General features: G+C 38.1%; 1 protein-coding gene across 1 annotated transcript; it reads right to left on the bottom strand.

Annotated features, from left to right (window-relative positions):
- Positions 1-3,103: 3,103 nt before the first annotated feature.
- Positions 3,104-11,042, bottom strand: LOC142367218 (major histocompatibility complex class I-related protein 1-like). The gene is made up of 7 exons (XM_075449182.1): positions 10,905-11,042; positions 9,795-10,061; positions 8,918-9,196; positions 7,972-8,283; positions 7,704-7,805; positions 7,455-7,487; positions 3,104-3,488 (listed from the first exon to the last, which is right to left on the bottom strand). The coding sequence occupies exons 1-7, from the start codon at positions 10,954-10,956 to the stop codon at positions 3,466-3,468; spliced, it is 1,068 nt and encodes a 355-aa protein (XP_075305297.1). The 5' UTR covers positions 10,957-11,042; the 3' UTR covers positions 3,104-3,465.
- Positions 11,043-17,089: the final 6,047 nt, after the last annotated feature.

Raw genomic sequence — 17,089 nt, 5'->3', positions numbered from 1 at the left:
CTTCTCCCCCTAACTTTTTATTTATGTGCTCCCAAGATATGTCCTTTATCCAAAAGAACCTCTCTGCTCCTTTCACTATTATCTTGATTTTTTCTGTTTTATATTTTACTCGCTCTGTAAAGTTAATGAAATATGCAATGAACAACATAATCTTCTCAGCTGTCAACACTGTATCGGTTCTCATCTGTCTTTGTTCTGATGTTGTACTTATTTGAGTTTTCCCTGGCACATATCTTGGCTTCTTCATTCTCTTTGCAGCTTCTGCATAGCTTATATTATCAGTGACTTTAACTTGTTCTATTTCCACTGCTTTTCTCCTAACTTCGCATCCTCCATAAGTCACCCTGTGTTGCCCTCCACAGTTACAACAAATATCCTTTTCATTTTTACATTCATGTCCATGAAAAATATCAAAACACCTGAACCTGTTAGGATCAAGGGACAAGTCATTGAACAAGCGCAGTCCTATAAATATCTGGGGACAATCATTGACTCGACCCTAAACTTTAAAGAGAACTGCAAAGCTGTGAGCAGGAAGGGGCACCAGCGGCTGTTCTGTCTGAGGAAGTTGTCCCATTTCCACATTGATAGGACCATGATGACACTGTTTTATTATGCTTTTATCGAATCAATTGAACCTTTTCACTTGCATCATGGTTCGGAAACTTGTCCCTAAAAGAAAGGAGTTCACTCAACCAGATTATTAAATGGTCAGGTCGGTTGATTGGGGAAACATAGCTGGGCTTGGAGTCGTTGTACATGAAGCAGATGCAGCCAGCTCCATCTTGAATGATGCCTCCCATCCCTTAGCGAGTGAGTTCCACCTGCTGCCGTCAGGACGCAGATTCAAAGTCTCGAGAACTAGGACCACACGCTATAGGAACAGCTTTGTCCCTGCTGCTGTCGCTCTTTTAAATAAAACCTAACGCACTTTACTGCGGAGATCTATTTTACAATTTATTTATTACTTAAAGGATAAGACCGTTTTTTTGACATTGGGCCCTTGATTTCACATTATAACATGATGTTCTACTCACCCCTGCTTGTTGTTGGTCATTTGGAGCTGTTCCGAAGATATTCGAGAGGCGTCTGGCTGCTCTCTTGAGATATTCGGCCATGAAATGGTTTCCTATGGACAAGTTTATACAGGCACAAACTATGCTGTTTATAATTTATTAATTACTGTACACTAGCACTGATAACGTGGAGGTGCGTCGCTTACTTAAAAAAATCCGGGTTACTGTAATTTTGATTTTTTTTTTGTCGTAAAGTGGGTGTTACTGACGTCCTCCTCGTGCTACTACCACAGACAGCCCACAGACCTGCTGCCTATTTATTCGTTCGCTAAAATTCAAAATTAGTAACCCGGATTTTTTTAAGTAAGGGACACACCTCCACGTTATCAGTGCTAGTGTACAGTAAATAATAAATTATAAACAGCATAGTTTGTGCCTGTATAAACTTGCCCATAGGAAACCGTTTCATGGCCGAATATCTCAAGAGAGCAGCCAGACGCCTCGCGAATATCTTCGGAACAGCTCCAAATGACCAACAACAAGCAGGGGTGAGTAGAACATCATGTTATAATGTGAAATCAAGGGCCCAATGTAAAAAAAACGGTCTTATCCTTTAATTCTATTTATAGAAACCCTGAGCCTGGTTCCAACCTTTATTTATTGTTCCTTGCCTTGTGAGCAATATCTACTTTTATCCTGTTCAGTGAGCATTGTGAGTACCTGCCATGTCTGTCTTTGTACTGTCTTGACCTGTCCTCTGTCAAATTAATGTCTGTTAATAAGGTGTGGGAGATGCCTTCTCCTATTCTCTGCAGAACAAATCTACCTGCGGGTACTAATAAAGTCAACTGAACTGAACTGAACTGATGCTCCCCTCCACACTTTGGACATCTGTTTCCCCTTGCATTCTGCTGCTATATGTCCATATCTCTGACATTTATAACACCTTAGAGGAGGAGAATTGTATGGCCTAACAGGAAAGACATCCAACTCTTATCCTTTCCGGAATAACTTCTCCTTGAAATTCCAACATCACTGAAAGGCTTTCCACTCTCTTACCTTCCACTGTTCTCATTAATCTTTTAATTTTGCTAACCTCACTTCCGCTAATACTACGTCTGAACTTTTCTAGATCTTATTCCAGGAATAACTCCTCTAGCTATTTTAGCTTGTCCCAAAATCTTTATCTGATTCACCATTTTTTTGCAAATGTTCTGAATACTCAACACTTTGTTTTTCTGCTCTTCACTCCCAACTATGATCAAAAGATTCCCATCTCTAAGAATCTTAGCAAGAATCAACTCTCCAAACTTCTTTTTTAGTTCCCTCGATAAAACTAATGGACTAAGTTGAATGCCCTCATCCTCTTTCCTGAACTTTATAATTATTTTGGTTTCCTCCTGTTACCAATCTGGCGGACGGCCAGACTTCCTGCGACGTGGCAGAAGCGCCTTTTGTCATGGAAGTTTGATACCGCACCTGTGAGGAGGAGACATTTTATTTATTTATTTATTTATTTATTTATTTTTTTTTACCCATAAACATTTTGCAGCCTGCTTATCTTCCTCTTGGCTCAGTCTCAGTTTTCCTTGTAAAAACAAAAACTGGTTGAACTGGAACCTGCTTCTAGTTTAAACGAACTATTTTCTCTCCTTCGTTTAGTAGATTAGACATTGAAACTGCTGTACAAATGCTTTATTTTTGGGGTTTATTATATCACATTTTATTCTAATCATCAGTATTTGTTAGTTGCAGTCAAATTCTTTGATAAACTCAACTGAAACCATGAACAGTTTCACTTGTTGTCAATCTTAAAGTTTTTGTTGAACATTTCTGGCTTCTTTCTAAGCTTCCATAAATGTTCCGTTACCATTATTTCAGACCTTTTTCGACATGTTGAAAATACCGGAGTTCTCCTTTAACTGAACCATAACAATCAAAACGGAAAGGTTTTTAGTTACAGATTTAGAGTAAACATTGTGTAACGGTGCTACTTCTGAACAGAGGCCTGAATCAAACTGTTCATGCATGATTCTGATTGTTTAAATAAAGTAAAGACAAAGTTGTATGATTTGATTAAACATTTTATTATGCATTGAAATATAAAAATATATTCGACTTGGTATATTTCTGGAAAATAATTTGATATTACATAACATTGAGAAAAAAGCTTTGATCGGTTTTAACAAACGTCCAAAACTGACACAATTTAACCCATTTGGCTTTATTCTTATATAACCTGATTTCCCTCTAACAATCCACATATAAAAAGGTAGTATTTGCTCTTCTTACTTCCATGAGTTAGTTCAGCCTGAAGAAGCCAGTTGGAGCTTTAACGAAGAAACAGTCCAGCTGTTTTCTCTTCAAGATGCTTTTTGTCCAAATGTGTGACATCAGTGCAGGATGCTGCCTTCATCAATCTTGTCTCTGGATCTGGTCAACGAGTCTCTCAGAGAGAGATGGTGTCAGAGGCTGTAGGGGTCCAAAACACACTGTTAGTCCACTGATCTTCTTAAGAAGAGAACTCTAGACGCCTCTATGATGAACAACGACAGACCTGTCTCTAATCTCTCTTTTATATCTAAGATTATTGAGAAAGTTGTATTTAACCAGCTCAACGACTTTCTGAATGAAAGTGGAAGTCTTGATAACTTTCAATCAGGCTTCAGACGTCATCACAGCACTGAAACAGCTCTGGTCAAAGTGTTAAACGCAGTGTTGGGAGTAATCTAATTAATTACTTTCCCCATCGTTACAACGCCGTTATTGTTACTGAGAATATAAAGTGGCGCGTTACTACAATTTGGTTGTAGGCTTTCGGCTACACAACAGCTGCATGCTGCCTGGAGAGAGCAGGGGTGGGGATGATGACGCCGTTGCAAATGCGATGATGATTGGCTGTGTGGGCGGATGACCTGCTCACGCTGTCTCACTGCACGCGCTAAACACACAAGACAGCTGCGACGAGCCAGGGAAGTTCACAGGTAGCATTCTCTAACTGGAATTACTGGCACTACTTCTCACCCGTAGGGATAAAAGGCAAGAATGTGTATGTAACATGCACGCTATGCCCAGGGAAAAAAACTTTATCCACGTCTGCCTCAAGTAACTCAAATCTAATGAAGCACCTTACATCAACCCATGCGAATATGAAGCACTTGTTGCTTCTGCAGCTGCTAACCCAACCCTAAGCCCAAATGCAGCTAGCGTGAGCCCCAGCGAAGGAGGCGGAGCCACTCGAAAACAAACAACACTCGATTTTTCGGGTCAGAATTGATTTATTAATTTATTTCTATGCATCATATGGCAGGCTGCAATCTATTGAGTTCAAATAAATACCGAATGTTCTAAATTACTGTATTTAGTGTTTTTATATCTTCTATATAGGGAGTATAAGGAAATATTCACTGAGTCTGGTCCAATTTTTATTTATTTTTCCTTTAGCTCAAGTTTCTTGTTTTTACCTTGAATTAATTCAATCAGTTAATATAAACATATTTGATGTTAAAGATGTTATAGAACATAACAGCGTTATAGAACACAAAAAATAACGCCACAGTTACTTTGCTGAGTAACTAATTACTTTTACAATGTGGTAACTGAGTTACTAACTCAATTACTTTTTGGGAGCAGTAACTAGTAACTATAACTAATTACTTTTTAAAAGTAACTTGACCAACATTGGTTAAACGACATCAGGTTGAATACTGATTCTGGTAATGTTTCAGTCCTGGTTCTGTTGGACCTCAGCGCTGCGTTTGATACTGTAGATAACAGAATCCTGTTGCACAGGCTGGAAAACTGGGTTGGACTTTCTGGAGCGGTCCTTAAAGGAGAACTGCGGTATTTTGAACATTAAGCCTCTTTTCTGAGTCGTCTGCAATGTTTTAGAACCCCCCTCACCGCTTTTTTGATGTTTACTGCTGTCTCCGGTATTTGCCTAATTTTGATTCTTCTTAACCTGCTTCAGAACGGCAAGTCATGCGCATGTCTAGAAAGGTTGCGAAAAGTTGCTTCTGTCGTGTTTTATTTGGCAGCTCGTTCATGCTCGCACTATTTTCTTTGCGGTGGCGGAGTAATATCAACGAACATCCAGTACAAAATGTCAAATAACAGCAGTAAACATCAAAAAAGCGGTGAGGGGGGTTCTAAAACATTGCAGACGACTCAGAAAAGAGGCTTAATGTTGAAAATACCGCAGTTCCCCTTTAACTGGTTCAGGTCCTACTTAGAAGGCTGGAGTTATTTTGTTACAATTGGCAGCTATGAATCTGAGCGAGTGGCCATGACTTGTGGAGTCCCCCAGGGGTCAATTCTTGGACCTCTGCTGTTTAACTTGAATATGCTCCCTTTGGGTCAGATATTGCAGAACTTTAAAGGGGAACTCCGGGGCATTTGAAGCGCGATCCCATTGCTAGAGATTTTCAAATACTGACAGTAGGACACAGACTGGTGCAAATCGGCGCTCCCTGTGCGGCGATTGCGCTGTTTGCGCAGCCTGTCATGCGAGCCAAATACGTGGTGGCCAAGGGGCAAATAATAAACCTTCCACGTATAACAACAACTTGCACACTGCAGAAACGTCACACCACTTTATAAACCATCCGACAATAAAGTCACAAGCCTTACCATCAAAACCATATGCATGGTTCTCACATTACTGGCATGGGGACGTTACAAAACAACTTTATAAACAGCATGTCACTTACCGGTTATTGGTATGCTCGCGCATGTAAAAGCCCAAAAGAGTCAATGGACGATACTCCCATATACAAAGCAATTATCTTCTCTAGAAAAACTGCGTTCAAGTATTTAAAACATTACAACAATACATGCCCAGTAATATTGTTGTAATGTTTTAAATACTTGAACGCAGTTTTTCTAGAGAAGATAATTGTTTTGTATATGGGAGTATCGTCCATTGACTCTTTTGGGCTTTCACATGCGGGCGCATACCGACAAGAGGTAAGTGACATGCTGTTTATAAAGTTGTTTTGTAACGTCCCCATGCCAGTAATGTGAGAACCATGCATATGGTTTTGATGGTAAGGCTTGTGACTTTATTGTCGGATGGTTTATAAAGTGGTGTGACGTTTCTGCAGTGTGCAAGTTGTTGTTTTACGTGGAAGGTTTAGAATTTGCCCCTTGGCCACCACATATTTGGCTAGCATGACAGGCTGCGCAAACAGCGCAATCTCCGCACAGGGAGCGCCGATTTGCACCAGTCTGTGTCCTACTGTCAGTATTTGACAACCTCTAGCAATGGGATTGCGCTTCAAATGCCCCGGAGTTCCCCTTTAACATCAATTATCACAGTTATGCAGACGATACACAACTTTATGTGTCTCTGTCACCGGACGACTGCAGCCCAGCAGACGTACTGTGTCAGTGTCTGGAGGAAATAAACAGAATTTTCTACAATTAAATGAAGACAAAACTGAGATCATTCTGTTTGGGAGCAAAGAGAAGAGGGTCAGCATTGGTAAATATCTTGAGACTCGGGCCCTTACAATCACTGACCAAGTTCGTAACCTCGGAGTGTTGATAGACTCAGATCTGACTTCCAGCAGCCACATCAAAGCTGTCACCAAGGCAGCTTTTTACCATCTCAGAAACATCAACAGAATTAAAGGTTTCCTCTCCCAAAAAGACCAGGAGAAACTCTTCCATGCAATTCATCTCCAGTAGACTCGATTACTGTAACGCTCTTTTAACTGGACTTCCCAAAAAGAGCATTAAACATCTGCAGCTCATCCAGAACGCTGCTGCTAGAGTTTTAACCCGGACTAAGAGATCTGAACACATCACAGCAGTTTTAAAATCTTTACTCTGGCTTCCAGTCAGTCACAGAATAGATTTTAAAAGCCTGCTGATGGTTTACAAATCCCAGAACGGTTTAGGCCCAAAATACATCTGTGATATGTTCAGAGAATATAAACCCAGCAGAGCTCTTAGATCCAAGGACTCAGGTCAGCTGGTCCAGTCCAGAGTCCAGACTAAACATGGAGAAGCAGCATTTAGCTGTTATGCTGCAAACAAGTGGAACAAACTGCCAGTGGAGATTAAACTTTCACCAAATGGAGACATTTTTAAATCCAGGTTAAAAACATTTCTGTTCTCATGTGTCTGTGCATTAAATCTGCACGATATCTTTTAATTTATCTGGACTGTTGCTTGTTTTTTAAATTCATTTAAATTATTTTATTTGTTTCTCTTTATATTCTTTTATGTATTTTTAATGCTTCTTCCACTCCCTGCTGCAATGCTTTTATTTTATGTGAAGCACTTTGAATTGTTCCGTACATGAAATGTGCTATATAAATAAATTTGATTTGATTTGATTTAATTTGATTTGATCCTGGACTGACTTTACACAAAATATTGTTAGGACAATATCCAGGTCAGAAAAATAGTAGGATATGTGTAAGTTCTGCTTACGTGGTGTAGAGGATCTCTCTAGAATGTCTCTGTCTGGAAAATGGAAGGAAAAATGTTTTTTTAGTTTACAGTTATTACCACTGAATATTACTCCCAGCATAATAAATTATAAATAAACACAATCTCTCTTTAGTTTTCTTATTTCTTCACTGAGTATATTGTGATTTAGACACAATTTAACTGAGCCTTGTACCTCCCCTCTTGACTCCTTTTTCCATGTGAATATTATCAGCTCTTTGACTCTCTTACCATTCTTCTTTTTGATAGCAATGGATCCTAAAGCAGCAGCGATGATGACAATAACAACGGCCATTGTAGCTATGACAGCAATGCTGACCACAGAGAGTGTGTCTGTTCAGGAAACAAACATGTAGGTGAAGCAGGTTAGAAAATATTTACATCTACTGATTAGCTTCTATGTATCTAGCTGTTTTTACAAACTGCTTATCACTTAGTTATAAGAATATAATACAATCTATATAGTATGTGTCTCATACATTAAATGTCTTTTTCTTACCTTTCTTTCTGAAGTTAGTTTTGATCGCTTCTTTCTTCAGCTCTGTGACGATGTCATTTTGAACACCAGAGAGCTGAAACACACAGTCGTACCTCCTCCAGTCTTCAGGGGAGATTGATGGAACTTCCAAGTCTACACTCATCTGGAAGGATCCATCATGGTTGGGGAGAATGTTTCCGAGGTCCACGCCTTCATGAATCTCCTCACCATCTCTCCTCCAGAATATCATGGCGCTCTCAGGGTAGAAACCTGTAGCGTGGCAGGTGACTGGAGAGGAGGGAGTCCTCTGGAGGAGAGACACCGAAGGAAGATCTGGAGAGATGGTTTGTATGTAAATCTTTCTTTATTAACCTTGCATCAACTTTAGTCAGCCCAGTCTGAAGGAAAATATGTTAACAGTTTATGTTGCACATTGTTTACATGCCTTATTTCCTGGTGGCTGGGCTTGTATTTGACACCATAATAAAGTTGTTTTGTTTCCTAACCCTAACCAGATATGTTGCTGGTCTTAATCAAGTTGCTTCTGTGTATACTATAAGTGAAACCAAAGACAAAACACCTGTGAGCGGACTTAACAGAGGTAAAACAGTTAAAGAAGCTCCATTAAGAGGACATGAGTAGTTTTGTAGAGGAGAACACACTGGACAAGGTGGCAAAGGCCCCAAAGGCAGCAAAGGCCCCAAAGGCAGTGTGCACAGTGAAGAACTCATTTTGAAATTAAGAATACTTTCAAGACAAGTAGCAGCAACATATTTCCTGGTGGCTGGGTTGGTCTTGTGCTCATATTAAGACATAAATCATGCACCACTAAGCCATCAACTTAGACCTAAGTTACATGTCTTGAGTTGATACCTGACCGAATATTCATGTTTATAGTCATCTCTGTCAAAGGAAATAATAACATCGAGAAATAGATATAAAAGAAAATCAGACCATTTTACTTTACCTTTTCTAGTGAGATAGCTCTTCCCATAAGTCAAAAAAATCTTTAACCACATAACACATTCTGTGGTGAGGTAGTGCTTCCAGTCGACATTACGGGCTTCATCTGCATCCCACTCTTTTTTAATGGCTACAGCTTGTGCATCTAAAGTGATCCAAGTCGTCGTATCCAAGTCAAACAAGATGAAATCCTCTCCATTGTTACCATAGCGTACATAACCATTCACCTCATTTGTCTCATTGTCCCACTCACAGCCATGAATTTTCTGGATAACGGGAGCACCTGAGAGAGACAGAAAATGAGGGATTATTCATGTCACGTTTTTATCTCTGCAATTAATCATCACTGCCAAAGAATCACCTGGAATTTACACTTCTTCACCAGTTTGTCATTTTTTGATGGTGAAAACAATAATGCTTTCCATGTTCAATCTTAATTTTTCATATATAGTAACACACTAGCATTTGCGAATATGTAAAAAACTAAAAGATATTGGTTAAAATAAAATAAATAAATTGCTAAGATAATCAATGCTAAAAGCATTGATTATCTGTCTATCAGAACAGCAATTTGTCAAACGTGTGACGTTACATGTACAATGTAACAACAAGAAAGACTGACAAGTGATTACAAAAGAAACAGAATAACAACACTAAAGATCAGTAGAATTTGAAGAAGATAAACCAAAGTCAAACATTTTTGTGCTGTAATAAATGTTAGTCCTGCTCTGGTAACCAATCAGGAATATTTCCCAGTCCCTTATGTATAGTGAAACTTCAGTTCTAAACATTTAATATGAAAAAAAAGAGATGCAGATACATAAATCTAACAAAAACCAAAAAAGCCTAAACAAACAACAATAAAAAAAACAGTAACATACCTTCAGTTTGTCCTGAGTCCTGATTAAAACTGTCAGTGTCATGTTTGAGGACGTGCCTGTAATCCAAGCATTCCTCTTGTAATGCTTCCCATTGTTCTGTATGTTCCTTTATCAATTCTCTTATCCAGTCATGTGTGACTTTTGCTGTTTTATCCATGATGTCAATATAAAACACTAAAACTCCCTCAACAGTTCCCGTCACTGCATATTCAGGGACATTTGGGGATCCAGACCATAGCAAATCATCAAGCTCCAAGAAGTATTTCACTGGACAAAGAGAAAGTAGTTAATTCATACACTGTATGTTGTATTCATCATGCCAGCATTTATACATATATACATATATATGTATATATATATACACATTTATATATGTATATATATTGAGAGAGAGAGAGAGAGAGAGACAGATATATTCTGATCGCCTTCATTGTATTTACTTGGTTTAAAATTTGGTAAACCTTTAGTAGATGCTCCTTTCCAGACGCCCTAATCTGTCACCAGTTAATCTGCTGATTGCTGAATCTTACAGAATACTGCTGCTGTAGATCATTTAAAATTTTCTGTATTTTGTTTGCCTCTCTTACAGCTTTTTAAACATTTCTTACTGCATTTATTTCTTACAGATTTAAGTCCTTTCTGCATTTTAGGAAATTTGTAAAATTGTAAAACTAGACAACATATATTGTACATATAAAAGAATAAATGATCCATTTACATATACATATTTTTATTGTAGATAGAATAGAATGGAATATAATATAATAATATAATAATGTGCTTAGTTTATATAAGTTTATAAACATCAATGACTAAACAAACTTTATAAATCTGAACTCACGGCACACACTGAGCAGTTTCACTTTCTATAAAACATCTTAGTTTTCAACGTGTCTGAATAGTCTGATTATCTTTAAACTCTGTGGTACAAAATGAATACATGAATCTCTTTAGCTTATACAGTTCTCTTGGGTTATTCTGAGCTGCCACATTTATATACTTGAGCAAATGCAGTACCATGAGCTACTTTGTTCTAGAGCTACTCTAGTAGAGTAATTACATACATTAGAAAATTACTGTATACCCCTTTAATTTGTAAAATGTTCCTACCTGCGGTTGCAGCATGACAGAGGAGGATTAGTGTAATTATTCCCTTCATCATGTTCGGATAGTTGGAATGAAGCTGAAGAACTGAGCTGAACAGTCTGTTTTCTGATGTTTCTGTTAAGATCTCAATGAGGTGTGTCCTATTCTGACTACACCCAGCATGTGAAATCGGGGCGTTGAACGAGCGTTCAAGGCGACTGCTTGTCAGAGGGCGCGCTGATTGGTTTAGTCAGCAAAATAAGTCATTAAGTCCGCCGTGGGCAATACTGAACTCACTATTTCATACAGTGCACCTCGCCACGGTGTCATCATTCTTCACCTTCACTAGACATGAATATAATTTAGTATATTCTGCTGTAAAATGAGTCTCATATTTTCGCTTTTTACTCGAGGATTCACCCTCTGCCATTTCGCAGGATGCACAGTTTTGAGTGGTAACTGTCAGAGAGTAAATCGAAGCCCTCCCACACCGAACGTTATTTGGCTTATTTTGCTGACTAAACCAATCAGCACACCTTCTGACAAGCAGTCGCCTTGAACGCTCGTTGAACAGAGCATCGCTTTGGACACATACGCACAGGTTTCACACCTCTCCCCACACCCCTCTCTCTCTCGTGCCTGCGCATTTGAAACGCGCATGGTGCACGAGTTATTGTATTGCCTGCACGCTCTCACTCGCATTGAAAAAGAAAAAAACACTCCCTCGCATAGTCTAAAATCTGGGATATTTTATCCAACTCGCGGGCATCCGTGATAAACTATGAGGTGCCACCAGGGACATAAATCAGAATTAACTTCCATATACACATATGAAATTAAACTCTTCCACATACTATACTCAAAACCTTGCACAGACACTAGTGAAAAGCTCTCACATAAACTAGTGAAAACATTTACCTCTTATATAACCTACTCAAAAGCTCTCATACACACTACTGAAAAGCTTACATATATACTAGTGAAAAGCTTTACCTTTCATATATACTAGTAAAAACCTCTCATATACATATGTCAAACCTCTCATACACATATGTCAAAAACTCTCATACACATATGTCAAACCTCTCATACACATATGTCAAACCTCTCATACACATATGTCAAACCTCTCATATACATATGTCAAAACCTCTCATACACATATGTCAAAACCTCTCATACACATATGTTAAAACCTCTCATACACATATGTCAAAACCTCTCATACACATATGTCAAACCTTTCATACACATATGTCAAAACCTCTCATACACATATGTCAAACCTCTCATACACATATGTCAAAACCTCTCATATACATATGTCAAAACCTCTCATACACATATGTCAAAACCTCTCATACACATATGTTAAAACCTCTCATACACATATGTCAAAACCTCTCATACACATATGTCAAACCTCTCATACACATATGTCAAACCTCTCATATACATATGTCAAAACCTCTCATACACATATGTCAAAACCTCTCATACACATATGTTAAAACCTCTCATACACATATGTCAAACCTCTCATACACATATGTCAAAACCTCTCATACACATATGTCAAAACCTCTCATACACATATGTTAAAACCTCTCATACACATATGTCAAAACCTCTCATACACATATGTCAAACCTCTCATACACATATGTCAAAACCTCTCATACACATATGTCAAAACCTCTCATACACATATGTTAAAACCTCTCATACACATATGTCAAAACCTCTCATACACATATGTCAAAACCTCTCATACACATATGTCAAAACCTCTCATACACATATGTCAAAACCTCTCATACACATATGTTAAAACCTCTCATACACATATGTCAAACCTCTCATATACAATGGTCAAATATTTGCGGATTTCAGTTGAGAAGGAAGACATCTCAGTAAAACAGGAAGGAATGTCATTAAACCGGAACATTAACCGTTTTGGGTTTTTTTGTTAGCATCGAGCGTTTGTTGTGCAATCTAGTTTCCCATGTTAAAATATCGATGTCTGCTCAGCTACCCACTGAACACCTCACGCAAGCAGTGGCGTTACTTAACAATATTTTAGCTTCAACCCACACGATCAGGACCCTGTCAAATGCTACAACGCTTGGGCAGCAACCGATAACTTCAACTCCAGCTCCGGACTCTGTGGATAGCCGCTTAGCATCGCTTTTTCCGTCCCGCCAGCGTAGCATGCCTTTACCAGTTGCCCCTCGCTATCAAGCCCAACAGTGCTTCGGTACATGGACATCAACAGCACCAAGAAAAAAAAGGTAATTTTAGACATTTTGATAATATCATGGGCTGGCTTAACAAATGTGCCGTGTATAGTTCGATCCATTGTTCTGTGATTGAGAATTAAAAATGAAAAAAACGACTTATTTCATTATTTATTTTCACGTGAGAAAAATAACCTACAAATATTTAAAAAAAAAATACAATATATTGATGGGTTGTTTTTTTTTTTTCTTCTATTTTTTATTTCATCCTCACGTCATCAATAAGACGGTTATAAAACGCCCCTCGTTTGATTTGGAGATTTGTTTTGTGACATCTTTTGTGAAATTCTGTTTGTTTAATTTTTGAGCGAATCAAAGTATTTTCCAATTTATGTCATGCTCCTTTTAATTTGAATGATATCAGTCAGCCACTGCTTTCCAACACATTGTGTTTATTTATATATTTGTTATTACTGATATAAAAGAATGGAAACTCACTTTGTTGGCCGCGAAAATATGCTTCCTGAAAATATGAGTGTAGGCTTACTATTCTGGTAAATGATGTTCTAAGGTGAAAAAAAAGATACATCAAAGTTGGAATAGACTATTTCAGCCTGACGCTCACACCATGTTATCCCATAGGAATTAAACAATCATAACGCTGTGGGTCGTTCAATCCTCACATACCGGTAATACGAATTTGAAGACATTTGTCTTTGTTTGCCAAAGTTACATTGGGGGAACGCAGTATTTTATTCATTTGAAAATTTTCGGCTATCCAAACTGAAGACTGTCGGACTGTCTCTCTGGTTGCAGTGCGCATTTCCAACACAAGGGGGGCAGATCTTTATAAGGGAACAGAATAACGCATAAGATGTCACACAATATCAAAATCAAATGAGGTCGGGGGGCGTTTTGTTATCGTGAGATTTTTGATGTGAGAATAAAGTGAAAAACACATCATAAATTGATGTATTATTTTTTTAAAGGTTTGAAAATCAATTAAAGAACAATTGAACAAAAGGTACACGGACCCCAGTAATTCATCGGTCAAGACATAAAATGTTAGATGGATTGAAAGCCAGTAATTTTATGACTTGGTTTGTTAGATCATTTTGGAAAAATAACTTGTAAATATACAGCAAAAACATGAATTCAAAGCCAGAAAATAGTGTTCTTTTTTCAAAATTAGGAACATTTTTGCCATGTCATGTTGCTATTTGATTTTTAAATGTAATTTCAGAACCAGAAATCAGTATTTTGACCATTTCAACAAGGATGTTGTGCTACTTCCAAATCCATCTTGGGGACTGGTGGTCAAACAAGGGTCAAAATTGAGATTACACAAGCACGGACATATCCTTAGTGCTTTTGAATTACAAAAAGCCTGGGACTACAAAACGGTTGTGGAACGGATCAGGGCTGGTTTTGGCGAACGCATTCCAGAAGATGTCAGGTAAAGGCCTATTTTCACTTTGACACAATTTATGTATGTCTTCTGTTATTTACATATAAAGTAAAAGCAGAAATGTCTGATCATTAGCAAAAGTAGGCTTTTCTTCACTTGTATAATTTTTTTTACATATTTCCGTTGTAAATTGAATGACATGTCTGCACGTCTGCATTGTGATCAACTATTTGCAGAAATGTGACTTGGGAATTTTTTTGTTTGGCATTTTCACATCTTTGCAGCCTTGAGTTTCTCATGGGTTGTGGCAGTAAGCTTGTTGCACCCAAACTCCAGGAGGGTCAAGAACTTAATGGGATGCTGATACACAAGGTTTTCAAAACCAAAGCCTTGTATGTGAGGCCATCAAAAACTCTTCTGGTTTGTTGGTTTATTTTTTCATTGAACGTTTCATATTGCTAAGAGCAGAAATCATCAAAAGATAAATTATTTTGTTTCTCCTCCTTTGTCGGAGTCTGATGAAGAAAGTGAACCTTTGAACATCTGCACCACCACTGGCAAAGATGACTGTATTGAGGTGGATTTGCCGGAAACCGGGATAAGTGCGGACACCCATAATGTCACAAGAGCTGTTCCAGTGTCAAGTCATGAGGAAGATGGCAAGCTGGGAGCATGCAGCAATGATGAAGAGGATGTCGCCATCATTTCTGTCCTTGGAGGCGTTATAACTGATAACACACCTGGCTGCAGCAATCATGATGGAAGTAACCTTGGACAAAGGGCTCGAAATCCGACCACAAAAGTCTATGATGATGACTATTCATCGTATTTAACTCTTGTGGCATCTATCTCTGACGAATCCACAGATGACGAGGAATTGAACAGTGAGTACTCAGACGTAGATTACAAAAAACTTTCAAGATAAATAATTAAAATAGAGTTTGGTGTAGTGGACTGTTTTTATTGCCATATCTTAAAGGGGAGCATTATGTATTCTCCAGGCACATTGTACCATTTTATAGCACAATCAAATAAGTATGTTACCTTTAGTGGTTATGACTTAGAAGAAATTTGTCTCTGTATCATGGCTGCATCCAACACCTTGAAATTGGGCTCTGTCTCTTTAAGAACCACCTACCCTTTCCGACTCTCTTCCTTCAACACCTCATCACTACGATGATTATCCATTATGCCATTTACAAACATTCTTAGGAGCGTTGCACTGAGAATTAGCTCTTGTAGCTCTCACTCAGGAGATGCACAGTTCCAACAGGTGTTTGCTAATTGCTGTAGCGCCAGTCTGAATAGCTGAGTGGGGATGGTGTACAGGGTCAGCTGGGACTGGACTAAAGCTCCAAGAAGGACATTTGGTTAAATATTCCACTTTGTGTTAGCAAACATTTAGGCACCCCAGAATGGCTGCCACGGGAGATTCAAGGATTTCTCAAACATCCATGAATGAATCAAAGCAACACTATGGTTTTGATCAGGAAAAGACATAGCACAATGTAAAAGTCAAAGTTAGAACTGATATGTTTACATGACTTAAGTTGTTACTTATAAAGATCAGCATGTTTTCATTAGTGTATTTTAATGTTGTCTTTAGTGTCCAAAATGTTCCAGTTCAAGAAATACTCCAAGATCTTTCAAGCAAAATTAATACCACGCAGCAGTCAAAATTCAACATAAATCGCTCTGCTGTCTGGGAAGGAGCCATGCGGGGATTCCGAAGAGGATCCTACAACCCAACATATATGATCTGTGTTAAATTCTCTGATGACATGGGAAGACATGAAGAAGGAGTTGATTTAGGTGGCCCACGAAGGGAGTTTTTGAGGCTGCTGATGGAGACTATTGCTTCTTCCCCTATGTTTGAGGGCAAAGAAAACAGCAAAACCCTGGCTCTTAACAGTTCTGGTAGTGACTCTCCAGTTTAAAATCAGAATAATTACATTTACTTATTTAAAGTTATTTTGTTGTTTTAAAATAGTTTCTTTTCTTTGTTTGTTTTGCAGCCTTAAGAGATGATGGGTACTATGAAGTTGGTAGGGCCATAGCTGTAAGCTTGGTTCATGGTGGTCCACCACCAAACTTTCTCTCCCCAACACTGTTTTCTCTTCTGGCTTATGGTTCTACCAATCCAGTTTTAGAAGACATAGCTGATACAGAGCTTCTCGAAAAAGTCAAAAAGGTGAGTTATTTTAAAATTTTCACTGACTTAAAAATAAATTGGAATTAAAACTTGACAAATTATATAATTTTTTTAATTGGTCTTAGGGGCCAGGACATAATTATTGCTTTTATCTGTACCAACCAGACAGTGGATGTTTCCTCCAAAAGAAGACCCTGCTACAGTCCTATTTATAATTTATTAATATTTTTAGATAAAAAGTAATTAAATACTTATATGCAATGTATATCCCCAAAAAAGGACTATAGAAGATCTTAGTGTGATACAAATACAGTTGAAACCTGATGTTTACATACACCAAATAAAAAGACTGACCCAACTTCTCTTTTTCACTTCACTTAGAAAATATTTTTTTTATATATATATTTAGAAC

The sequence above is a fragment of the Odontesthes bonariensis genome, chromosome 18 (assembly GCF_027942865.1).
Source record: "Odontesthes bonariensis isolate fOdoBon6 chromosome 18, fOdoBon6.hap1, whole genome shotgun sequence".
Taxonomy (NCBI): Eukaryota; Metazoa; Chordata; class Actinopteri; order Atheriniformes; family Atherinopsidae; genus Odontesthes; species Odontesthes bonariensis.
The sequence above is the reverse complement of the archived record's forward strand: the minus strand, read 5'-3'. Positions and strand labels throughout refer to the sequence as shown.

Bases quoted from the DNA above. Each gene is read 5' to 3' on its own strand.
- LOC142367218 (XM_075449182.1), bottom strand. From the start codon at position 10,956: ATGATGAAGGGAATAATTACACTAATCCTCCTCTGTCATGCTGCAACC. The intron at 8,284-8,917 runs GTAAAGTAAAAT...CCATCTCTCCAG, and splicing joins GAGCTATCTCACTAGAAAAG to ATCTTCCTTCGGTGTCTCTC. The intron at 7,488-7,703 runs GTAAGAGAGTCA...TCCATTTTCCAG, and splicing joins TGCTATCAAAAAGAAGAATG to ACAGAGACATTCTAGAGAGA.